This window comes from Nothobranchius furzeri, chromosome 12 (genome assembly GCF_043380555.1).
Source record: "Nothobranchius furzeri strain GRZ-AD chromosome 12, NfurGRZ-RIMD1, whole genome shotgun sequence".
Taxonomy (NCBI): Eukaryota; Metazoa; Chordata; class Actinopteri; order Cyprinodontiformes; family Nothobranchiidae; genus Nothobranchius; species Nothobranchius furzeri.
This window is the reverse complement of record NC_091752.1, coordinates 21,319,004-21,344,941: the sequence shown is the minus strand read 5'-3', so window position 1 is coordinate 21,344,941 and position 25,938 is coordinate 21,319,004. Positions and strand designations below refer to the sequence as shown.

The following is a 25,938-nucleotide window of genomic DNA, read 5'->3' as shown; positions in this document are numbered from 1 at the left end:
TACTTCTAAATACAAAGCATCACATTTGAGTCTGAAATATAAAATGCTACATGATACAAATCTGGCTCGCATGATGAGAAAAAACCCTTTAAACATTTTTCACCCCAATTTATCAAACAAATGTATCAATTTACATTTAACTTCAGACCCAGACAGTAAAATCAGTTTTAATTTTCTTAAATATTGGCATCTAACTAAAACAATTGCAGCCTCCAGGATATTTTTCTAAGAAATATGCATATTTTATCATCTATAAATCATTTTTAATATTTCTTACTTCAGTACAACACAAACCACTTGGCCCCCACGTGCAAGCTAGTGGTGAGTTAGAGGCAAGAGCCGGCATGGATTATGGGGAATACGTAATCCATTTTTAGTTCTTTTCCTACAGTTTAATAATAATGATTTATTTACCTTACATATTTCAGCTTGTAGCTCTAGCCATCCTCAGAGATCGCCGGTGATGGTGGCATCACTTTCTTTTATCCGCGGGCAGAAGAGGACGGTGTCGCCCTCTACTGCCCGCGTCCTCCTTGCTGATGACACTGTTCCATGCGTGATCCGATGTGTATGTTCCATCATCTCTGTTCATGGTCCTGTACACATGCCTCCTTATCTCCATCGCTTTTTTGATCCATCTTTTATATTTTTGTTGTTATGATCTGTGTACCGTCCCAGACCATGATGCAGTTTTCTCTTGTGCAGTGATCTGTTATGGCTGATTTCTTTATTGTACTTTCTGCTGCTTGTTGTGCTGCTCTGTGTCTTCGACTTGTTTCCCTCTTGCACTCTCCTTTGATGATCTATTTCTCGTGTGTTGAGTTGGCGTCCGGTTTCCCCTATGTATGTTTTACTGCAGCGTTAACATGGGACTTCGTATATGACTCCACATTTTCATCTGTTTATACCTTGTCCTTTGGGTGTACTAATCTTTTTCTGACCGTCATGTATGGTTTTGTTGGTGTATTGGTATTACGTTTTTTCCATCGTTATTATTTTTTCTGTTATGCCTTTGATATATGGAAAGGTTATTACTGGTTTTGGTTCTGGTATTTCTGTTTTTCTGGTTCTTTTTGTTGTCATCTTTTTTCTTTCTATTGTTGTTTAGTTTCCTTTTCTTATTGCCCGTGTTGGGTATCTGCAGGTTTTGAATGTGCTTTGTATGTGTTGGTCCTCCAGTTTACGGTCTTGTTCTTCTGTTATTATTCATGCTCTGTGGTAATGTTCTGATAACTGACATGTTATGTATGGAGGGATGTTCTGATGTCCATAATAAGTGTTGGTCCGTGTGTGTTGGTTTGCTGTATGTGTTTATTTTTAGTTTTCTGTCTGTCTTCATGTCCATGAATGTTGCCTTTTTCTTCTTCATATGTAAACTTTATGTTGTTGTGACATTGATGCTGTCCAGGTGTTTTATTAGTGTCTCCATTAGTCCTTGGGGAAGGATTTCTAATATGTCGTCCACGTAGCGTTTCCATAGTTCTATTTTGCAGTCTTGGGGGGCAGTGGCTATGGCTTTATGTTCCAGATCTTCAATGAAAAACTCACAAAGAGTGGCTGATAGTGGGTTTCCCATGGAGAAGCCTTCTTGTTTGTTTATGGTTCTGTTGTAAGTGAAGTAAGTGGGCAGTAGAGTGCGACACCGTCCTCCGCTGCCTGCGGATAAAAGGAAGTGACGCCACCATCCCGGGCGATCTCTGAGGACAGCTAGAGCTACTAGCTAAAACATGTAAGGTAAATAAATCATTTTTACTAAACTGTAAGAAAAGAACTAACAAAATGGATTACGGACTAAAACGAAGTATGAACGCACTAAAGAGATGGGAAATGCAGTCTGAATAGATTAACTGTTGAAACAAAATTACAAAATTTAAGGGATTTTTATCCAGTGACAGAAAAGTTATGGATACATCTAACTTTGTGGTAATATAAAATATACCTATGCTTATTTAAAATATATAAGCCATGAGTCATGAGCTATATTTTGTTTAAAGGTGGAATAATGATTACGGCAAAAAAGGGGTTTGGTTGGATTTTCAGGCAGGTTTGAGCTTCTTAACAAGAAAAACGGCGACATCAACTCCTCTACTGCTGCCAGTGATTTAACTTCTACTGGTTTTGATTACATTTTCTCATTTGGTTTACAGATTTATTTATTTTTATTCAAAATAAGCAAACTGTAGAATACGTCTACACTCCAAGACATGAAATGTAGAATTTACTTGAAGTGGCAATGGCAAATTTGTAAAAAAAATATTTGCTTAAAACAATTTTAATGCCTTTTAACAACGATCTGACATAGTATAGCTCTAAATATAAATATTGTGGAGATTTAAATTGTTGTCTGGCTGAACCGCCACACTTCCATGGATCCTCTACTCAAAACACACTCACGTGTTTAGCAGAACACCACTGGCGTGGGAGGTTCTCAGCTCAATAATATCAAAGAAGGAGAAAAAGAGAAAGAGCTGCTACCACTTCGACTTTAGAACAAACTACCAGTCGCAAAAAATATTTGAAAACCTCCATTAGAAGGCACAGACAATAAAAGATGTTTGGACCTACAAAACCGTGATTGGTGTTTAGCAACACCTCGTTTCCTCTTGAAATGTGGCTGTCTGGTTTCAGCAGAAGCATCTTAGGAACAGTACCCGAGTGGAGGGGTGAGTGCTCCGTGACCGTGTTTGCGTTCAAAACCTAGCTTGTTCTGTAGATTAGCTAAAGCAGCTTTAACAAAGTTATATCATGGTTCCTCTAAACGTAGTTGCTTAAGTGTAAAGAGTAATGTACAATGTAATGATAAAAGTAAAAGTATATATTATAATTTACATTTAAGCAACTAGGTTTAATGGAACTATTTGCCAAAACTTGGTTAAGTAAATTCAACGTTTAATTTTTAGCAAATGGTCACCACACAGATCAAATAAGCTTGTCAATGTCTTTGTTTATTGGGAAAAATAAATAAATGGTTTTTAAAAATATTATATATAAGTCTGACTCCACATGCCGAGCTCCATTCAATTATGTGAACAAACTTAAAAGAATAATAAAAGCCAAAGAAAACTAATAAATTATGTATTTTCTTGTGCTAAATATAAAGTATTTTAACAGCTGTTGCATGAGTTCAGCCATATTTTATAATATTACTATTTTTTTTAACCACAGAATCAAACCACTGAACCACCTCGGAGTACGACCCACACCAGTGCAAATGCTGCGTTTGTAAAAACTTCCAGTGACCCTAAATATGAAATATTCTTCAGGCCGAGAAGCGACTAAATTAAAGACCCGCAGGTCAAAGGGCCTTCTAAAACTTTTGTGACACTGCAGAGTTAATGTGCACGGCTCCTAGGTTAATCCTCTGGAGGCAGGCGTTGCAGATTTGCAACGTTAAAGCCTTACCTACCTGGTTACTCCACATACGTATTTCATGAGCATTTTATAACTCACAAGTACCCCTGAAGGACTTAGTTGTTCGTCCTTTTATCTAAACTTATTTTGAGCCTGACAGGGTTAAACCGGTGAACCACACACGTTCAGAGTTAAACTCTTACCGTATTTACCTTTTATGATAAATGCAGCGCGGCCGTGTTTTGACGGTTGCACTTGAGACTATCTGAAAACACACAGCTGATGTATCTGACTCATATCTCTCTTCGTTGCTGAAGCGGAAACACACAGGTCACTTTGCCTCAGAAAGCATCTGAAAATGTGAAAAACGCACAGCCGCCCTGGGACCGCTTTGTGCGTATTGCAAGCGTTAAATTCACTTGAGCAAGATTTGAGGCATTTACTTTCCGTAATTTATCAGCGTCTTTGCAATTGGGCTTGGCTGAATTTTTCATACGTTCTCGAATCCAAAGAAAATGTGGGGTTGTGTGTTAGACTTTTAATTGGAAGTCTGTAAGAAAGATGTTGGCTCACACAGACGAGTGTGAATAAGTAGTGTATTCTCTTAGTCTGAGCTGCCAGTCATTTCTCCAGTTCAACAACATTTTTCCACAAGCTCTCGGGTTTTCAGACTCGGCGTTCAAAGAGGGGTTTCTGCTTAGGGGACATGAATCTTTCTCCCCACCCACAGACTTCATGGAGGTGTCTTTTCAGTTCTGAGCTGTGCAGCGTTTTCTTTGTCACTCTCAAGTTTTAATAAGCTCCATAAAAACACACAAATATTATTAGCAAATAATTTCTGACTATTGAAGACAATCCCCCCCAAAAACAGGCAAATTAAATCTCCTTTGCAGTTGCATGTTTCATCATAACAGGTACAAAACGCAGCCCCCAAACCAGAAGTTTCTTAAACGACAAATAAACACATTCCTCCTGCAGAATTACATTTGTCTACTGAAAGCTGATGGTTTACACTGGCACACCTTGAGCTTTTTGTGACCCAGACCCAGCGAACATGTCAGGATGTGAATCAGTGTCAAAAAAGAAGAGAGGGGGTCTCAGCTTGTGTGTTTGATCTCCTACCTGTTATTGTTATGTTGCTGTAGATGTTGGACAGCTGCTCTTTCAGCAGGACGAGCTGTGTGGAGGCAGCCTTTTCCCTCTGCAACTCCAGCATTATGTCAGGGTGGCTGGCCAGCTTGCAGCCTTTCTGTTTGTCCAAAGCGATGTCACTACGTACTATGTCTGCAAAATAAATAAATAACTATATAAGAGATGCTTATTTTAGGAGTTCAAGTTAAATATGTGTCATTTTATACATTCCTAATAAATTCATTTCAGCAAGGTCAATTTTGATCATGCACATATTAAAAAGTACCTTAAATTCCATGTATATGTTACTATAATCTAAATGTTACCTATATGCAGCATTTTATAGTGTCTTATTGAGAATGTTAAATTATGCAAACTATTATTGCCTTAAAATTTTGTAATTTTAGCTTCACTGAAGCAGAATGCGTCCTACATTAAGAGAAGTTAGCTAACAAAACAAAGTAGGGTTTAGCTTTGGCGCGTTCGTTTTTAGCTAGGTGTCTTGTCTAAACAGACACCCGTTTATTTGAGGTATTCTCCCTGCGTAAATGAAACGAAGAGCCCTATATTTTAAAGAAAAAGAATAACACAGACAACTCACGTAGAGAGGAAACACAGACACGGTGGAAACTGACGCTGCGCGCTTCTTTCCTGACCGTCGCTCAGAAGTTGAACGCATGCGCCTAAAACTTTAGGGGCCTAAATAAAGAGAAAGGTGGCGTCTAATCACCGTCCTCGTAGTTTTTCAGGTAGTAGTCTGGCCCCGGCCCTCGGAACTTGGCGAGGTTCTTCTGATTGTTGAACTGCAGGAAGTCGGTTCGCTTTCCTCCGAAGCGAAGAAAGGCAGGCGACAGGCCGCGCGCCAGGGTCACGAGCCGTTTGGAGCTGTCACAGAAAAAACAACACTTAGAGAATAAAACGAAGGCGAGACAGAAACCATTCAAACCCATTAAAGGAGGTTTAAGAGGAGCATCTTTTAAAATACTGTTTACATTCTGATAAATATGAGTCTCGTTTTAGAGCTTAGAATCAGATTTTCCTCTGGGAGAAAACTAATAACACAATGAAGGACAGGAGAAACTTATATTACAACAGTGTTCACCTGCGACTTTAATTATTTAAATCATTCAAATAATTAAGAGATCATTCTGGTTTTGCTGCCAATAAACCGCATCTTGTGATGGCGTCATGGAAACTTTAGGCCTAATTCATCACATTACTTTTTTTTTTGTTTTTTTCGACAATAACCTGAAAATAAACAATTATTATTATCTATCGGAAATGGTCAGCTTTCTGTGAAAAGGGTTGCAGTGTAGCTGGTGGTTAATTTGTTTATTCATTCAATGCCAGAGGATAATTAAACGCACCGAATGAAACTTGGCAGTTTTCTTTAACCGTGTTTATCACTGAGCTTCAGGTTTTCTGTCTCTGTAAAATTCTGACTTTGTGATGCAATGTTAGATATAAACACTGAAAATAATTGAAAATGATGGATGTCATCATCCATCATGGCCCAGTGGCGCGGCTGGGAGTTTAGAAACATTTGTTTTTACATCACAAGTTTAAACTACATCTACAGGAAAAACGCGAAAAACGTGCTTTTGAGAGAATTAAAATTAATTTAGCATATTCTGTTGCTTTGCAAATGGAATACGAGCATAGTATCAGGTATTTTGTATTAATTGAAGCTTTTTATCTATATTAAAAGAAGCTCGTGAGACCTGATATAACAGACTCGTTTTTTCTTAAACCTTTAAACCTTATAATGTAACCTATTATGTAAGCCTACATTGGTGATGTTTACATCATAATAAGTCCAACAAGATCATAAGTTAAAAAATAAAATCTGTCGTTAATTGGCTTTACTGGTTTAATAAAAATATTTTTTCTGGACTGCTACAAAGGGTTTTTAATTTATCTATAATTAATATTCTGGGAGGAAGAGACGTGGTAAATTACTCATGACAGTTCAGGCAACGTGGCTGCGTGCGTAATCAATATTAACATATTTTTTTATAAAGAGGTCACGACAGCAGGGTTTGTGTGGACTGAGAGTAGCTCCGTACCTCAGAAAATCCAGCCAACCGTCTTTGATGATTGAAGGGTCTAGCTGCAGCGATAGGAAGTTGTCGTTGAGGACCTTGATCGGACTGCGGGTGTTGACATCCAGGAGGACCAGTGTCCTCCCCATGAAGCCCGACCGCTTCCCACCGGCTGCAGGTCTCTGATACGAAGAGGGGAACGAGTATGAGGAAGACAGCATCGACTGCACCACCAAAACAATTAAAGATGCCAGCCACACTGAGGAGCAGGGGGTCACGCGCGGAGAGGATTCGGGCATCTTCTCGGTTTGGGGGTTTCGCGTGCGTAAAAGGAATTCAACGCTGCAAGGAAAAGAAACGCTTAAGCTGAGTCCAGTTGTGGTTCTTCAGTTCGGTCTCATCGATCTGGATCAGTCTTCCTGTCTAAGTTTTTCTCTCTCTCACACACACACACACACACACACACACACACACACACACACACACACACACACACTTTGCCCCCCGCCCCCCGAGGATTTTGGGGAACTGCTTACAACAGCGCACGCCCCGAGCCAGCCTTCCCGACCGAGAGAGCCAGAAACTGGGAGGAGGGGACAGCACCGCCCCATCAAGGCTCTCTGAGGTATAAGACAACAAACCCACTCTTTTTAAGGTCGTTTGAGACTTAAAATCCAAGGAGTTCCTGTTTTCTAATTGTAAAAAACTCGTTATTTTACTGAATTTAAATTACTTGTTAAAAATGGGAATTTGAACAGAGATGTGGGATCAGAACTGATCCCAAATTGGTTTTCTTAACATATAAATACAGTAGTTCATGTTTCATTCTTAGCCTGTTACACAATTTAAGCCATGGGTAAGTATAAATCTTAATAATCTAACAGGTGTCTTGGCTTTTTAGGTAATATAATACGATTTTTAAAATGACCTCAAAACAAGAATCCTGATTTTCTAAATAAGATTCTCGTTAAATTGTTTTGATTATGAATCAGAGACAAAAAGAATAAAAAAATAACTATGAGACACGAAAACTTGATCTATGATCGGTTTTTGCATCACCTCACCTGACAAAAAAGGTGAGAAAGTGACATGTTTTGAATATTTTTAATAATAATTTAAAAAGCACAGAGAAAACTCCAGGCCGTGCTGAACAAGACACCTGATCTTTCCAACAGTAAGTCTCAAACTGATCACACATTTCAAAACTCAAAGATGCCAAAACATTCCAAACCATTTTAGGATGGAAGGCTCCAACTAGAAAACTTTTTGTGAGGGTTTTGGTGCTGTTAGAGCGCAGTTGGGAATGATACGCCAAACTCTCCCCGGGTGGTCAGGATGAAGAGAGTAGAGGTCACCGCTGTCTCACTGATCAGTACGAGAGGATAAGTCAAGGGTCACGTTTATTTAGTTAGTTTCAAAGCGTCGTTCTCTAAATCTTTACGCAGCAACAAAAGTTCATAATGCGTCTTTACGCGCAAAATGTTCCAAAGTTTTACCAAAACGTGCATCAAACGCACTGAAGAAAAAACATTTCTGGTTTGTAATGAACTTGTATTCCATCCATCCATCCATTGTCTGAACCCGCTTTGTCCATGTAGGATCGCGGGGGAGCTGCCTATCTCCAGCGGTCAACGGGCAATCAGGCGGGCTGGTCAGAGAGCCAGTCCATCGCAAGGCAACACGGAGACACACAGGACAAACAGCAACGCACACACACACTCACACCTAAGGACAATTTGGACAGACCAATCAACCTAACCGTCATGTTTTTGGACTGTGGGAGGAAGCCGGAGTACCCGGAGAGAACCCACGCATGCACAGGGAGAACATGCAAACTCCATGCAGGAAGATCCCAGGCCGGGAAGCGAAACCAGGACCTTCTTGCTGCAAGGCAACAGCTCTAACCACTGTGGCACTGCGCAGCGCGAACTTGTATTAAAAGATCAATTAAAAATTTATTCTTAGTGTCACTACTTTATTCAAACTTGACCTTTTGGTTTTTGCATCAAATAAAACGTTTGTGCATTTTTATTCTGATCCAGCGACAGTCTCCCAACTTTGGTCCAAGGACAATTTATTCCTCTGGAGCTCAGAAGAGAGATGGCAACAGTTTTAATATTATTACAACATTCAGTACCGACATTCTTAATGAGCAGGAACTTTCACGCTGATCATCCTTATTTTAAGGTGGCCCTCTTTAAGTCCAACACAGAAATTGGACTTTGAGCAAGAAAACGTGTTCCGTTTTGTCCCTGGAGTTAATATTTTATTTATACAAGTTTGTTAAAAGTTTTTGTGCTGTATTTATTACAACTTCTGAACGAAAGCCGCGTGTTGCACACAGCTCGATTTTTATAAAACAAAATCTATTTTCTGACGCAAATGTCCTTTAATAAACAGACCTGATCCGATGGACAGCCCAAGGGATTAAGTTGAGTTGAAAGTGGAGTTTCAATTTAATTTTTCACGTCGGCCACGTGGATCGGAATTTTTTTCACACTTTATTTATTTTGCTGCGAAACAAACTGATTTAAAATTTGCATGATGGAAAACTTTATGAAAATGTTCCAGGCGGGGGTGGAAGACATGATGAATTGTGTTTCTTAAACTAAAGTTAGTTTTTAAAGTCTCTCTTCTAAATTTATTGTGTTTGGAATTTTCAAAAATGGCATAATAACAATAACAACAACAACAACAATGATATAATAATAATAATAATAATAATAATAATAATTATTATTATTATTATTATTATTATTATTATTATTATTATTATTATTATATGTGTAATTTTATGATGGTTATGTTTACTAGTTTCTTCTAGTAGGCTACAGCTAAAACATTGTGTTTGTGCAATGATGTAATATGAAATGTGATGGGCAGAGTAAATGCAGGCGCGACAATATTGTATTCGTTTTGGGTCAACATTATTCACTCACTCGTAGAACTTGAGCTGGAAGTTTCCTGCTGCCTGGACTCGTGCAGGAACCGAGTCTTCAGTCGAGGGGTAACATTTAAACAGGCGACAACACTGCCATCTAGTGGCTTCAAAGCAGATGTACCTGAACGGGTTAAAACTCCCACACTGTATGAACGCCTTCTTATTTTTGTTTGGCTTTCACGAAGAGCTGCTTTATTTATTGATTGATTTCTTTGAAAAGCTAAAGTGCATTTTTTTCTTCAACTTAAATCATTCATGGGCTCTCCTCCCTTCTATTTTTAGGAAGCGAGAAAAGCAAGTCGGGCCTACGTCACAGTTCGTCATATTTCAGCGGCTCCTACCCCCCTTTCTGAATTTCGCTCCACCAGCTGCTCCATCCGTCCCGTCCGCACACCACGTGACCCACTTCTCCCACATCCTCCAGTAGTTCATTCTGCATGATGGCCGCGGATGCTCCCTGCTGCATCCTGCATCCGCGCCAGCTCTCCATCCTCCTCCTCACCGTTACGCTCTCCTCCCTGCCGGTCCCGACTACAGGACTGCTCGGCGTTCGACCAGAAGACACCCAGAGCGGGGATCTGTCCGTGCGGGACGGTGTTCTGAGAGCGACAGAGGGGACCCGCTTCCTGCTGAGGGTTTACTACTCTACATCTCCAGTTTTTTACCATCCCAACAGCCAGAACATCAGCAGCAGACCTGATGCTGCACCTGCTCCATGGATCGCGTTCATTGAGGAGCCAACTGGGGCGAGTGGGGACGCAGAAGGGCGGCTTCGGTCCAAAGGAAACCCGTGTGAAGTAGAGAGTTTCCGCAGCTCTGATATTGAGTTGCTGGGCTCTTTTAAATCAACTTCAAGTCATAATTCAGTTTTGGTTGAGCTACTCGCGAAAGACCTGCGCAGAGACGAGGCGATCAAGTACTACTCAATGTGCGCGTTTGATGGAGCGAGATGGGAACATTTGAGCACCAAAGACTTCTGGTTGGCTGTGGTGGAGAGACCTCCAGAGGCGGATGCTTGGCTGCAGGCGGGGGTTTCGGTGCTGCTGCTGGGGCTGTCCGCTCTCTGCAGCGGTCTGAACATCAGCATGCTGGCTCTGGACCCCGTGGAGCTGCGGGTCCTGCAGAACAGTGGAACTGAAAAGGAGCAGAAATACGCACGAAAAATCGAGTCAGTGCGTAAACACGGGAACTACATCTTGTGCACGGTGGTCCTGGGCAACGTGCTTACCAACACGTGCTTTGTGGTGTGGATGTGTCAGATTTTAGGCATGACTGCCCTCTCGACTGCCTCGTGCACTTTGGGTATCTTCTTCATTGGGGAGATTTTACCTCACTCCGTGGCGTCCCGTCACAGCCTAGCCATCGCCTCCAAGACGCTGTGCGCGACCCGCTTGTTGATGCTGGTGTTTTTCCCCATCGCCTATCCAGTGTCCAAAATTCTGGATATTATGTTGCACCAAGAAATCAGTAGCTTTTACACCAGGGAGAAACTGATGGCCATGCTGCGCGTCACGGACCCTTATCATGACCTGGTGAAAGAGGAGCTGAACATCATCCAGGGGGCTCTGGAGCTGAGGACCAAGACCGTAGAGGACGTGCTGACCCCGCTGTCAGACTGCTACATGCTCTCCTCGGACGCCCTGTTGGACTTCTGCACAATGTCCGACATCATGCAGAGCGGCTTCACTCGCATTCCCGTCTATGAGAACGAGCGGTCCAACATCGTGGACATCCTGTTTGTCAAAGACTTGGCTTTCGTGGATCCAGACGACTGCACCCCCCTGAAAACAATTACTCAGTTTTACAAGCACCCCATGCACTGCGTCTTCAGCGACACCAAACTGGACGTGATGCTGGAAGAATTTAAGAGAGGTAACTAAACTTTACATCACAACACCTGGTAGAAGTTTAGAACTATGCATGACTTACAAGATCAGGGGTGGTCCTAGACTAAAATTAGAGGGGGCTGGCTGTAAACTGCTCTATTATTGAGGCACCTTTGTAAGAAAACATTGCAAATATGACCTTTAGTTATTTCAATTTTTATTATTATACCAATATAAATATTCAATAACAGCTGCTTTGCAGCTTTTTAATAAGTTTCAAAATATAACTGTCAAAAATACTTTCATATCTTATTATCTATCAGTACTCATTTACTCGTTATATCAAAACATTTGCTGTGGTCTCTACGCACTAAATCTTCCTCAAGTTGTATGTCAAAATATTTTACTCTCGACAGTTTCAGTACCTTCCAGAAGGAACTATTTCAGGGATCAATCAGTTTAAAGTAACACATTGAGCAGTTTCCTGCTCCTTCGCCCTGCTGGTTGGAAGTGGAATTAGAACGGTTGTAAACGACCCTGCAGCAGCCTTTTGTAGATAGCGATAACAACGAGCTAATACTAACATGAGCTATCTAATACTAAAATAAACCACAGAGTTAAAAGATCCAAACTGTGGGAGAAAAAACTATTCTACTTACAAATCCAGTAGCAACAAAGTCAGGTCACCATCAGTCTGTGATTTTGTAGCTTCCTTTAGCTCCCTCAAGCTAGTGTAGGTAGCACCAATGTTCACTGTGGTTTCAGCTCCAAAGACATTACGCTCTAACTCGTGCCCAATCCTGCTCCTCAAGGGCCGGTATCCAGCATGTTTTAGTTTAAATTCAGCTTCAGCACACCTGATTTCAGTCAGCAGGTGATTAACATGCTTCTGCAGAGCCTGATGAGATGCTGCACAGGTGATTCAACCAGTTAATCAAGTGTGTTGGAGCAGAAAAACCACAAAACCTGTTGGATACCGGCCCTCCAGGACCAGGATTGGGCAGCCCTGCTCCAACTTTTACTTCCAGGCTATGCCATGATGCCAACAATAAAGCAAATGTCTTCTTTTCGTTTTTCTTGTGCTTTTCATTGATGACCGGAAAATGCTAACTGTTAGCATAACAGCTAACAGCCATAAAGCAGGTAGAGCGCTCCCCCTATAGGACACCTACCCACTCCACAAAGCTGTTAAGTGTGATTTCTGGTCAGCAGAGCGCTGCAGAGTGGTGTTCAGGGTGAAGAAGGTAGTTTACACTCATGCAGTCACATAAACCCACATTTCAAGAAGTAGCTTAAAGTGTTAAAGCAGTTTAGTGTTACTTTAAAGACCAAGTTCACTTGTTTTGTTTCAGTATATTTGCTGTGGTCTAGTAAAAACGAGCTCCACTGCTGGTGATGGGACGGGCATGCCCGGTTCTTTCTCCCAGAACAGTGAGCTGCAGCTGCATGCTCCGCCAAAATGACATGCTTTATTTAGAAATGCAGCCGCGCCAGCCGGTGTTGACGGAGCTTCAGTCCTGAATATTTTTCTTTAGTTTTCACTCATCAGCCACAGATCCTTGCTAACAGCAAGCTGGGCTTCCTACCGGTGACTCACTCACATGGAGGGTCCGAAATTAAATTTTTTACTCACCGGCCAAGTTGGCTGGTAGATGATGAAAATCTACCGGCCAAAATTCTAAATGATTTAGATCTACCTAAAGCATGTTATTCTATATTATGTTGATTCCAAACAGAGTGACAAAATAATTAAAACGTCAATTAATAAGAAAAACAACTCTTTTGTCATTTTTACTATTTATTTATTTATTTATTTTTAGAGATGTTTTTATGAACTCTTTCATTGAAATCTAGTCAGACTCCTTGTTTTCTCTGTCCATGAAGTCTGGCCTCCTGCTTCTAACACCGTCTTTGTGCCAAAGCATTACAACCTCATTTGGGTCCTAGTCCTTGATCTCTGGAGAACACAGCTGCACCATGAGAATATCTGAAAGTGTGTCAGGGCTAGGGTTGTCACGGTAACCGGTGTAGCAGTAAACCCCGGTAAAAAAGTTGACAATAATAATAACAACCGTCTTGTTTAAATATATATATATATTATGTCGGTGGATTACCGTGGCTGCGGTGTAGGCGCGGTGACCCTTACCAGCCACCGTATCATCTGCTGAAGTTGCCGGCGGCACATGCACACTTTAGCACTCGGGACATTTATTATCCCTCAAAGAAGGAACTATGGGCGTTTTTTGGATATTTGAAGAATGCCGAGGGACAGTTGTCTGTGAAAGGCAGCAACGCTACGTGGCCATCATAATGTAGCCATTGTCTCACGACTCCGCCATCTCCAGTTCGCCACTTTTCACAAAATCTTCTGGTTGCCACTGGTCCTGGTGGTTTTTCTTCCAGTTCAACGAGTTTTCTTCTGGAAGGCTGGCTGACTCCAGTTAAAAACCGTCACATTTCACCGCTAGTTTTAACACGAAGCTAACTGCTAACTTGATAAACTGATTGAATGGGATAGGTGGAAATGACGTTGGATGCGGCGTTCACGTTTCGCGTACGTTTGTGTAAGTTGCATGCAGGCGGGAGGAGTATCAGAAATCCATGGAAGACGACTGATAAACATAACTAATTTGGTGCAAACATTTACTCGCCAGGTGGCAGGTAGAGCTCAAAAATTTACTCGCCAAATGGAGCAATTTGCTCGCATTTGGTGAGTGGCGAGTGTTAATTTCGGACCCTGCTCACACGTTCCCTCTCCTTCATTAGTTGATGAAGCAAGGAAATTAAAACATTAGAAATCCTAGTAATTTTAATTGACCGCTTCACCAGTCGTTTTTCCTGTTTGTGAGACGAACCCCTCCTCCATAACCATGTTACTGGTACGGAAGCCTGGAAAGGCCATAATTCCTCAAACGTTTTTTTCCCTACTGGCTGATATGAATTAATATAATAGAATAGAGTAAATTTTATTAGTCCCACAGTGGGGACATCCACTCATTACAGCAGCACACACACTTAGTGTCACATTAAGGGGATGGTTAGGACCCAAAAATGCAGATACCCAGGATGACTCGAGGCAGGAGTTGATGTAACGAATAAATCCCTTTATTTGTAGGATGACAACAAAAATAAATCCAAAAGGCTGTGAGCCAAAAATCAAAAAGTCCTGGAGCACAGGACACCGAAAGCTCACCTAGAGCACAAAGTCTGAGACAAAAGGCTCACACAGAGCACCAGAAAACGCTGACATACAAAACAACAATGGACCGACAAGACACTGAGACAAGATAGGGCTTAACAGGGGCATAACAGGAGGATGACGAGCTGCAGGTGTGAGGGGAGAGAACCAGGTGAAAGTGAATCAGGGAGGAGGAGCAGGAGAGGACACCAGACCTAACTGGGAAAGGACACACACACACACACACACACACACACACACACACACACACACACACACACACACACACACACACACACACACACACACACACACACACACACATACACACACACACACACACACACACACCACACAAAACTGGAATAATAGACCTATGGAAATTATGGTGGGGAGACTGAAGGAACACAGGACCTGAGGGAATATCTGGAGGGCTGAAGACCAGGATAACCCCCTGCTTTTGGGGCAGTATCAAATGTGTTAGATTTAAATGTTTTGTTTTTAAGTAGCTGTGCACTTAAAAATTCAATTTGCAGTTGATCTCACTGGCCTAAATTGCATCTACCAGTAAAGCCCTTTGATCCCTAGAGCAGACAGCCATGTGTGTAATTGATCCTCTGTCACTCAGTGCAGAGTTAAGTAACCATCGAGAAGCAGAATATAGCTATCCACATGACACATGATTCATTTTCCTGTGAACTTATATCTCAATGTTACCTCCATAAACCAAAATCTTGACTTTACTGGAATGATGCCATTTTATTCAGCTGTTTATCTTCCTCATTCATACTTTTTGTGATCACCACCAAGTTTCCTCTCCCTCTGGGAGATCTGTTCAGTCTTGATTACAGCCCTTAACAAGATTTAAAATCAATTCTGCGTGGCAAATATTGCTCCACTGTCAGCACTGCACAAAACAAACTGGGACCGGTTATGTAAGGATCGCAAAGGTTTGTTTTGTTAGCAATGAAAAACCCCAAAGATAAATCAATCCGTGTCAGTCTGGGACAGCAGCTGTCTTTGGAAGGGTCATGAATTAGGATTGCCAGTTCCAGGTTAAGGCGTCAAAAGGAAATGTGGTTCCAAATGATCGATGACCTGAGATGTGTTTGTTTGCTCGGAAGTAGGATGTAAGGTGAAGTCGAGATTTAGCTTAATTGTTACTTTGAAGTTGTAGGTCAGCTCAGTATGAGTGAAGAGCAACCATAAAAAATTCATTCCCAACCTTTCCCTGTCTTTCACGCCTGCCCTTATGGATTAATAGTTCCTGCTGTTCAGAAAGCTTGGCTGGAAGCTGTGACGGCGTCATCCGGAGAGGGGAGATGGGCAGAGGCAAGGTCTGTGTTAGGACAAGAAATGGAAATGACAGCTGTTATGAGATAAACGATAAGCCCTGCAAAGAGGGGATTTTATGACTTATTTTTCTCAAATTATAATAGTTTTATGGTCAATTCAAAACATGCTGACAAAGTTCACATAAAGCAGTATTAGCTTGACATTTTCAGTACTTTCCAAAATGAGCCGATTCAGGGGGCTGTCACTTCAAGAAAACAAGCTGGAGCTGTCCACGCCCACCCATCCCCTGCTCAGGCTGCTATGAGCTGAGGAGCTCTAATGTCCAGAAGGAACTCATAGAAGAGCTGCTGCTCCTCCAGCAGCAGCTTCCTCTTGCACATGTGAGGTGACTCTATTGTAATTTTCCCGTTTGTGACATCACAAACAGGGACTTTTTGAAATGGCTTGTTTTAGGCACGTAATTCACAAAAAAGACAGAAAACAGATGGATGGAATCTTTTCACATTCTGAGTGTTTATAGAGGCAGTAGAGACCCATATGGCAGCACGAAAGGATGCAAAAGGTGAATTTTGCATAATATCGTATGTCTCCTTTAATGTTGTTATTTTAAAATTTGGTGCTTCAAAATATTGAACTTTTAACTACAAAAGAACAAAAATCTGATGACAAAATTCAGCTGAGCAATGGATTTGTTAAAATACTCTGACATTTCATCCCAAAAGGCAAAGTCCTCACTCATTTTACTAATTCTCAGTAGGGTTGCGGGGAACTGATCGCCAGGTTGGAGGTGAGGGACACCTTGAATATGTCGCCAGTCCATCACAATGACGCACAGTAACAATCAACTGATCACACACGCTCACACTTGGTGATAGTTTAATCTCCAGTTAACCTGACGTGCATCTGATAGTCTGTGGGTAGACAGGCGCTGCATGCTGTCAAGCAGGGCAGGCAATTGTTTGGGGGCCCAGCCCCCAAGGGGGTCCCACAGGGCAAATAAAATTTGAAATCAGAACCGCAACAGATCTCAGATCTCAGTGCTGCTTGTGACACAGTAGATCACAATGTTCTTGTAGAAAGACTTGAACATGTTGTAGGGATCAAAGGAACAGGGCTAGGCTAGTTTAAATCCTACCTGTCTGACAGATTTCATTTTGTAAATGTACATGACAAATCTTCTTCACACTCCAGGGTTACTTGTGGAGTACCACAGGGTTCAGTGCTTGGACCAATTTTTTTTACTATATATGTGCTCCCAATTGGTAAAATCATTAGACATCATGGGATAAACTTTCACTGTTATGCTGACGATACTCAGTTATATCTATCCATTAACCCCGATGAACCTAATCGGTTGGGTAGATTACAGGCTTGTCTTGAGGCCATAAAAAATTGGATGACTCTAAACTTTTTGCTTTTCAATCAAGACAAGACGGAAGTTCTCATCTTTGGACCAGAAATCCAGAAAAGGAAATTGCTTAGTCAATCACCTGACTTGAATGGCATTAAATTAGTCTCCGAGAACAAAGTAAGGATCCTTGGTGTTATTTTTGACCAGGACATGTCATTCAAATCCCAGGTTAAACAGGTTTGTAGGATTTCCTTTTTCCACCTTCGGAATATTGCTAAGATTAGAAGCATCCTTTCCAGGAGTGATGCTGAAAAACTAGTTCATGCATTTATTACATCAAGACTGGATTGCTGTAATTCATTACTCTCAGGAAGTCCACAGAATGTAGTTAAAAGTCTTCAGCTTGTCCAAAATGCTGCAGCTAGAGTTCTGATGAGAATTAAAAAGAGATCATATCTCTCCTGTCTTAGCTTCCCTACACTGGCTACCTGTTAAATTCAGAATAGATTTTAAGATCCTTCTTCTCACATATAAAGCTCTTAATAATCAAGCTCCATCATACATCAGTGATCTGATTGTTCCATACGTTCCTAACCGAGCACTTCGCTCTCAGACTGCAGGTTTACTGGTGGTTCCCAGAATATCTAAAATTAGGATGGGCGGCAGATCTTTTAGTTATCAGGCTCCTCTCCTGTGGAACCAGCTCCCAGCCTTAGTCCGTGAGGCTGATGCCTTGTCTACTTTTAAGACTAGGCTCAAAACATTTTTATTTGATTGGGCTTATGGTTAAAATCTGATGTTAGCTTAGATCTGGACGAGTAGGGGAGTAGAGGGAGGTGGAGTGTACAGTCGTTAAAGACGGCTCTCCCTTGCCCTGCCTCCAACATGCCTCCATCTAAAAAGGCTAGGTTATCCAGAGTTACCTCTGTAGTTATGCTGCTATAGGCTTAGACTGCTGGAGGCTACACTGACCACTTTTCACACTCTACTACTTTCTTCTACAATCTGCTCTTTAACTGTATTATTTCCTGCCACTTCAGCTATTAACTTTATTTTTTCTCTAAGTGTTTTTCTCCCCAGAGGAAGCTATGGTGATGTTCTGCTGAGCTGTGGTGGCCTCATGGAGGGGGCCATCGTCTAGCACACTGCTGCTAACCACTTAAACTTTCTCCCTCTCCTGATAATAACTTTTTGCTTTCCTTGACGTTGGATATGCTACTGCTAATTTACCCGTTTAATTATAGATTCACTAGGATAAATACATTAAAGTTTATCTCTCGCCAAATAGAATATTTACTAAGCAATCACAGTGTAACCATGGACACATTGCTTGGTGTGTGTGTGTGTGTGTGTGTGTGTGTGTGTGTGTGTGTGTGTGTGTGTGTGTGTGTGTGTGTGTGTGTGTGTGTGTGTGTGTGTGTGTGTGTGTGTGTGTGTGTGTGCTCTGTCTTCTCGATCCCCAGTGAGTCATGGTGGATGGCTGCTTATACTGAGCCAGGATCCTCTGGAGGTTTCTTCCTGTTAAAAGGGAGTTTTCCTCTCCACTGTCGCTTTATGCTTGCTTAGTATGAGGATTGCTGTAAAGTCACTGACTATTGTCAGTGACTTGATGCAATTTGCTGGGTTCCTTATATAGGAAACATTTTTTCTGATTGGCTTAATGAACTGTGAATTAGAATGTTTATTATGTGAAGTGCCTTGAGACGACTCTTGTCGTGATTTGGCGCTATATAAATAAATTGAATTGAATTGAATTGATACCTTGACAGCACTGTTGGAAATTTTGTAGTAAATGCAAAATTTTATACAAGGACAGTAGTAGTAATCTAAAAAGCAGCAGATTAGAAAATGAATCATTTGTTTTCTTTTATATCTGGTAGGGGGAAGAGCTAAATTACCATTGATTAATGCATTAAGTCATGCAATTTTTTTTCATAATTTCATTTGTTGTTTCATATTAATGTGTGAGTGATTTTTGGAAGAATTTATATCTGAAATGTTAAAATAGTGCATAAAAATAATTTAAACCAACAGATAAAGATTTTAGTTTTTAACCAAATTTGTCCTTGAGTCTATATGAAAATCTACAACACAGAGAAGCATCAGTTGCTGCAGAGGAGCTAACTATGAGATATTTCCCTCCTCTTCTGGGACAAAAATACCCCAAAATAGGAAAGTCACGCCCAATCTAAAATGACACATGGACTTCAAACTTAGACTGCAGGAGTCTGGGAACCCGCCGGAGCAGAAGCATTTTGTAAAAAGAACATCCACGGAGGACCCAGTTTCACCGTAGGCATGTGTGTCTGCAGAGTGTGTAAGAGAGAGAGAGGGGGGGGGTGGGGGGTGGGGGTGTTGCAAGATTATTATGTAACACATGAGTGATGTAATGCAGTGCATGGGTGCATCATCAGCAGAAGCAGCTGAGGGCAAATCCTGTTCTTATTCACCTGCGCTCTTCTGAGAAGCCGACCTGAACCAATCTCACTCAGACACGGACTGATGTTCATCGGGATTAAAGCATCATTTCATGATCCCCTAACTCGGTCTGTCCCTATATGAGCTGCTGATTTTGTTCACCGTAACGCAGGAGACGGTCTAGATGCCTCCAGTGAAATAGGTGTTCAAATGACAAGAAAAAGTTAAGAAAATTTGCTGATTTAAATTGGAAAATTTACCAAAATCAAAAGCTACATGGTTGAGTTGAAAATGTGGGAAAAATAAGTCAGATAATAATGTGCTCGTAATCATTTTTTCCTGTTTTTGTCCTTATGACATTTAAGGTTTGTGGCACCGCTGACCTCTTGTCACATTCGCTCTGAAGACTCAGAGCAGAGATGCTGCTGGCATGCTGCATCATTGTATCTGGCAGGCTTTTTGTGTAGAACTGTGAGTGGGAGGTTTGCTCATGGCTAAAGCCTACATGTGTTTACAGAAATGGCAGCAGCACAGGCGGTTGATTCAGCAGATGCAGGCATCCTCGGACCGGTTGCATAATCTCGGGGTTTTATGTAGGGGGGGGGGGGGGGGTCTTCAGAGCTGCCAAAATATCTCCAGACTAATCTCAGTGTCTGCTTTTGTCTCATCCGAGCACTCACACCAGGGCAATCCTAACACTTTGATTTAAAATTCAACCTCTGAGGCCGATCCCGCCATGTGGTTGTGGTTTCTCAGCTCCAGTTGGTGCTGATTTTCGTCTCCATCTCACAGATCCAGTAAGAGCTACTTTTAACCAGCAACGTTGCCTCTCAGCTCTCAGCATGAGCAGTTTGTTTGTCGGCATCTGATTTAGAAAATCATCTACTTCCTGTTTTCTGCTGCATGCAGGTAAATCTCACCTGGCTGTGGTGCAGAGGGTGAACAGTGAAGGTGATGGAGACCCTTTTTATGAAGTGATGGGCATCGTCACCCTGGAAGATGTCATTGAAGAGATCATCAAATCTGAGATTGTGGATGAGACCGACCTGTACAGTACGTATAAACAAAATCATCACTCACACCCTTTTTTTATTATCTTTACCTCTCATAAAAATATTTTTCCCACAGAGTTTGTGAGAGAGACTGACAAATATTAATCTGGAATTAATTTAACAACAGGGGCACATCGTGTCCTGTAATCACCATCACAGCTGTCATCAATCTTGTACTCACAGTGAAGCATAGCAAAAAGTAGTCACAGGGCTGTTTGGTATCAGGGTGTGTACCACACATGAACATGGACCAGAACACTAAGGGCAGAGTTGTCTCAGAAGATTAGAAGGACAATTACTGATGAGCAAGGGGTAGAAATGGTAAATGGTGTGGATTTGTAGCACTTGTTCAAGTTAGAGGACTCCAAATCACTTTATACCTAGTCATTCACCCATTCATGCCCACATTCACGTGCTAGTGATAATCTTGTGATCAGGTTTAGTCAGGTTATGTCACTTTATGAGTTTTAGAACAATAACAGACTTAATAGAAGAAGACCCATGTGGTAATCATGAGGTAAGCAGACAAAGAAAAGTCTACTGCACCTATATTGAAGTATAAGAGGCTTGGTTCTTTTTCAGGGATGCATTGGTGCTCCTGGTTCAGGGTATAGAACCAGTGAAATCCTACGCTTAGCAATACAATCTGGAGCTGAATGTGCTTCTCAGAATCAGAAAAATTGGTCCCGGTTGCAGGTCATGGGTCCTCCAACAGCATCATGCCTCAAAATGGCTAAAGCACTCCAGAAAGGATCAGAAGTAAATACTGAACTATTCTGAAGAAGCCCTGTTCTACACTGTAAGAAATGAATTGTTGAACCAAGTTATATCAACTGGTTCCACCATTGCTTGAATGTAAAATACATTAACTTTTGACATGATTATTAGGGATGAGCGAGTACACCAATATCTGTATCTGTTCAGTCATCTAATTTATCTGTATCTGCACTCGGAGTGGGCGGTGCCTCAACCTGAACTGGGCGTGGTTGAACTGGAAGTAGGTGGGGCTTCATTCAGTAGATTATTTTAGGTCTGAAATTGATATGGATTGATTAGAAGTTGCTTTATGTATTGTTTATTTGAAAAATTTTCACAGAGCATCCTCAGAATTGAGATTTAATGTTTTTGATCACAATAGTAAAGGAACTATTAAAGAACAGGTTTTTCTGTAAACTCAGAACAAGAATATTGTCGTGATTTAGCACTTTATAAATAAACTTGAATATTTACTGTAAGTGCATGCATGAATACAACTGAACTCATGCAGCAGGAAATATGAACTACTAGAACAAGACACAGCTTTTTTATTTTATATGTTAATTATGAAATTATAAATAACAGGTCACTACAATCTGGGCATAGAACGTGTTTCTAGGAACTAAAGCTTGTTCAGCAGCTCACCTGTTCCTTCCACAATGACAGGAAAAATCCTCTCATCAACAGCAGGTGATCAACAGTGTACCGCGAGTTAACACCGTTCCGAAAAACAATAAACAACAGACAACTAAAAACAACAACCAGACCAGCCCACCAGACCCAGTCGGGTCCACGCCGTCCTCGTTAGACAGGAGCTGCTCATCACGTTAACACACACCAGAGCTGGCTCCGTAGATGCTTATTAGTGCGACTATATTCTACAACGTTTTCATAAATTAAACACACAACTTGGATCTGTGGCTCGTGCTTAAAACCATTCACTCCAACCGTGCACCAGCGTGTCGGGGGTGCGCGCGCAGCGGAGCGCTGTTTGTGCGTGTGTGTGTGTGTGGGGGGGGGGGGGGGGGGAGCGGCTGTGGGCCATCTGTTGGTTTTGTGTGTAGAGAGGGGCAGGCGCTCTGTGTGACTGGCCAATCACAGAGCGTGAAGACAGTCAGTTACCCAATGAGGATTTTACTTCAGCACAAATACAGGTATTCACGAGTTTTACTCGTCAAAAATGCTTTAACCGTACCGGATACTCGTCTGAAACAAGTATCCGGCTCATTCCTAATAACCATGTATATGACTCTTTGCATTCAACAAACCAGGTTTAGTGGAACCAGTTGATATAACTCAGTTAAGTTAATTCAAATTCTAATTTCTTACAGTGTAGATTCTGTAAATTCCAGCTGAAACACTGGATAAGGAACCTCTCTGACAAAAATAGCTGTAAAGTCTCATTGAGAGTTAAGCCTAGTTTATACTTCATGTGTAGTGGTGCTGAGACGCAAGGGCTGTCCGACAGGCATGCAAGGACGGACAGAGTAGAGCCCAATTTTTAACTATCTGTTAAACGCAACAGAGAGCACAGGTCTGTGATTGGTTGGCTCAATGACTGCAGTGGCGTCAGTGGATGGACATTCCACCAAGGCCTCGATCATCCTGCTGAAGTCTTTGTAACAAAAGCTTTGTTCTTCAAGATACTATGGCAGTTCCAGCTCAACGAAAACTGGCTCTGTGTCAACCATTGCTCCTTGAGTCGATTGGCGTTTATGAGCTTTTTTGTTTGATAAAATAGGAACAATCACAAATTCCAGTGTTAACACACAAAATTTCTATTTAAATGTACACACACAAAATATTAGCGTAAGTAAATAAACTATTGACGACCAGAGAAGTCACTGTAATGGTAGGCAGACCTGCCAGAAAAGGTTTACGCCCCCTGCTGTTCTGGTGGAGCGTTGCCTCACTTTGCTGACGCACCAACAGAGAAGTATAAGAGGAAAATGTCAGTCAATACGTGTGCAAACTTTCTGATGGAGAGGGATAAAATAGGCTTTAACAAGCTTTTTCCTTGGACCTGTGGGCGTCAACATCTCCAAAGCAAGTACAGTAATTAGCCGCCATAATGGGTGTGGGTCCACCAGCTGCGAGTCGTCACGTTTCAGAAGTGTACAAAAAGCGTAGGGGAGTCTATTTTTACGCACTAAGCTTCAGATCAGGCCAGACAAGAAGCCGAACACGAAAGCAGTGTAAAACGTCCAGACACTTTCAAAATAAAAGTGCATAATTAAAGTGTATATAATTTTTGTCCCAGTCAGTTTCATTAGCTGCTTTTTTATTATTTTGTTGAACCATAATTTTAAAGCAGTATCTGATTTTCATTAATTGGCTTTGAGTACATTTTAATGATTTATTTTTGTACGTTTCCAAGTTATTTAAATGACATTTCCTTTTTTTCTTACACCGAAGGGTACCAAGAATTTCACACGGCAGTAGAATCAGCGTCTCTCTGCCATCTAACGTTCTTCTCTCTAATCAATTCACTGATTCACCTTCTATCCCCTGTTGCTTCCACCTCCTTTTAGAAGCATAATTCAATAATGCATGTAAATGACCCAGGCTCAAAGATAATCTCCATAATCCACTCAGTTTTAATTGGCTGGAAAAGCTACTGACAGAGAGGCATTCAAAAGCCAAGCTCGCTTCATTTTTACATCTAATTTTCTGTGAGAACAAGCTTTGCTCTTAAAATACTTAAAATTCCTCCACTGCAAGAAAGTACATCTTAAAACATTAAAGCTTGTTACCCTTCCAATTAGACATAGAATGTCGGTCCCTGTTTGGTATTCGTAAAGGCTCTTTTTGAAGAGATGTCAACAAAATGTGTGCTTTTCCCTGCTCTGGGTACAGGGCCAGATTAACACTTTGTTGTACCCTGGGCAACAATGTTAAAGGGCCCCATCATCACGACCCAAGGATCACCATAATATGGTCACATACAGAATATTTTACTGTAATATGCAGTAAATATACTCAATACTTGAATGCCTGACATCACGTAACCCACTCAGGGTAACCTTTGACCCACCTCGTGTGGACTGACCAATGAGGAGAGGGTCTTAACTTGAGGCCCTCTCTTCATTGGTCAGTCTGCATGAGACTGACTCCCAACCACTCTCAACTGACGTTCAAAGTCATAGGCAGCGAAGCGTCTCTGTGCAGCGCAAAAGCCCGGGTGGACAGTTTGTTTAATATAGGGTGATCATATTTCCATTTCCAAACAAGAGGACAGGGGATCTGTGCCTATGACGTCACACTATGGCAACGCCACACAAACCACGTTGGGACCCATTTTTTGTAAGAACTAAATTAATATCAGATTCTGCCAATAAAAGGGCTCTAAAACAATTAATATGTAAATGTTTTGCGTATTTATTGCAAAATCTCATTTTTCTGCTTTAGTGCTGCAACAAGGTTTTATTAATAATAAATTATTATACCTTTTGTTTTACTACAGCAAGGGTAAGCTTCCTGTGCACAGATTATTAAGGATGATTGTTTCAGCTGTGAGATTAGACGATAGGATCAATGAAAAAATAAGCTGTCACACACTCCATGGAAACTTTCAGAGAATCCACAAATAGTGGCTTTCAAATGGTTTTGCAACTTTTTGCAAGTTTAGAAAAGAAGCAGATGAGACAGGATGTCTGATAATTTAGTTTTTCATCTGATAATATTTGAACATGTCAGGAATATCTGAGGGGCTTTTATAAACACTGTATAACTAACACTCCTGGACAGGGTATGAATTACACAGAGGCTTCTGGGGAGCCCAGTTATGGGGGGGGTGGGGTGGTGGGAAGGGGGGGGGGGGTCATTTTGCCTTGGCCCCCAAAATGCCTTGAAACGGCCCTGGCTGTGTGACTGAGTTTTGAAGGTGATCTGAATTGTATCAAATCTATAAATATTACATGTGTATAACTTATTGCTTTTTACAGGTAAGCACGTGTAGTGGAGATAAATCTACCTACATTTTACTTTTCAACACTTTGTTTTGTTTTCTTGTTTCGATTTAACTATTTTCCTGTCCTGTCTGTCTCTCATCTTCCTGCATCTCCTCTAAACTCTCCCGAAAAGCTGCTGCCTGGATTCTTACTTTTTACCCTCATCAGTTACTTTTGAGCAGATCAAAGGGATCTCCTGGCCGTAAAGCGGAGAGCGCGTTTCGATGCTGCGTCAGTGAGGTGAAATCCCCGCAGCACAGGTGATGAGCTCCGCAGTAGCAGAGCGCTTCAGGCACAAATAAGACAGAAAGTAGAGAACATGTGCAGACATGAACGATCGTGTGTTAATTATAGTTTTTTTGGTTGCGCCATTTTGAGAATGGACCGTGCGCTGGACGCAGCAGCCTGGAGCACTGCACACCAACGATCATCGCTCTGCCGCTCTCTGCTCAAGAGTCCATGAATGATGTAATATTGGTAGAAAACGTTATTTCTGGCTCCCCTGGATGTGTAGGATATCCAGCTCCCCCATAATTCGATCCCTGCTCCTGGATGAAAAATCGGACATTTTCATCAATACAAGAACCCCCCCGGATGCCCGGACAGAGAGTGAAAAGTAGACATGTCCGAGGAAAAGAGGACGTAT

General features: G+C 41.5%; 2 protein-coding genes across 2 annotated transcripts in view; one reads left to right on the top strand and one right to left on the bottom strand.

Moving 5' to 3' along the window:
• Positions 1-6,974, bottom strand: part of hpse2 (heparanase 2) — a 101,834-nt gene extending 94,860 nt beyond the window's left edge. Inside the window, exons 1-3 of the mRNA XM_070542405.1 lie at positions 6,549-6,974; positions 5,213-5,367; positions 4,474-4,635 (exon numbers count right to left, since the gene is read on the bottom strand). Coding sequence (XP_070398506.1) covers positions 4,474-4,635; positions 5,213-5,367; positions 6,549-6,823 — 592 coding nt within the window. The 5' untranslated portion in view covers positions 6,824-6,974. The remainder of the gene's footprint in view (positions 1-4,473; positions 4,636-5,212; positions 5,368-6,548) is intronic.
• Positions 6,975-7,859: 885 nt separating this feature from the next.
• Positions 7,860-25,938, top strand: part of cnnm1 (cyclin and CBS domain divalent metal cation transport mediator 1) — a 31,250-nt gene continuing 13,171 nt past the window's right edge. Inside the window, exons 1-7 of the mRNA XM_070543115.1 lie at positions 7,860-7,896; positions 8,123-8,199; positions 8,370-8,415; positions 9,470-9,611; positions 9,748-9,780; positions 9,890-11,337; positions 20,444-20,587. Of these exons, the coding sequence (XP_070399216.1) occupies positions 7,860-7,896; positions 8,123-8,199; positions 8,370-8,415; positions 9,470-9,611; positions 9,748-9,780; positions 9,890-11,337; positions 20,444-20,587 (1,927 nt within the window). The remainder of the gene's footprint in view (positions 7,897-8,122; positions 8,200-8,369; positions 8,416-9,469; positions 9,612-9,747; positions 9,781-9,889; positions 11,338-20,443; positions 20,588-25,938) is intronic.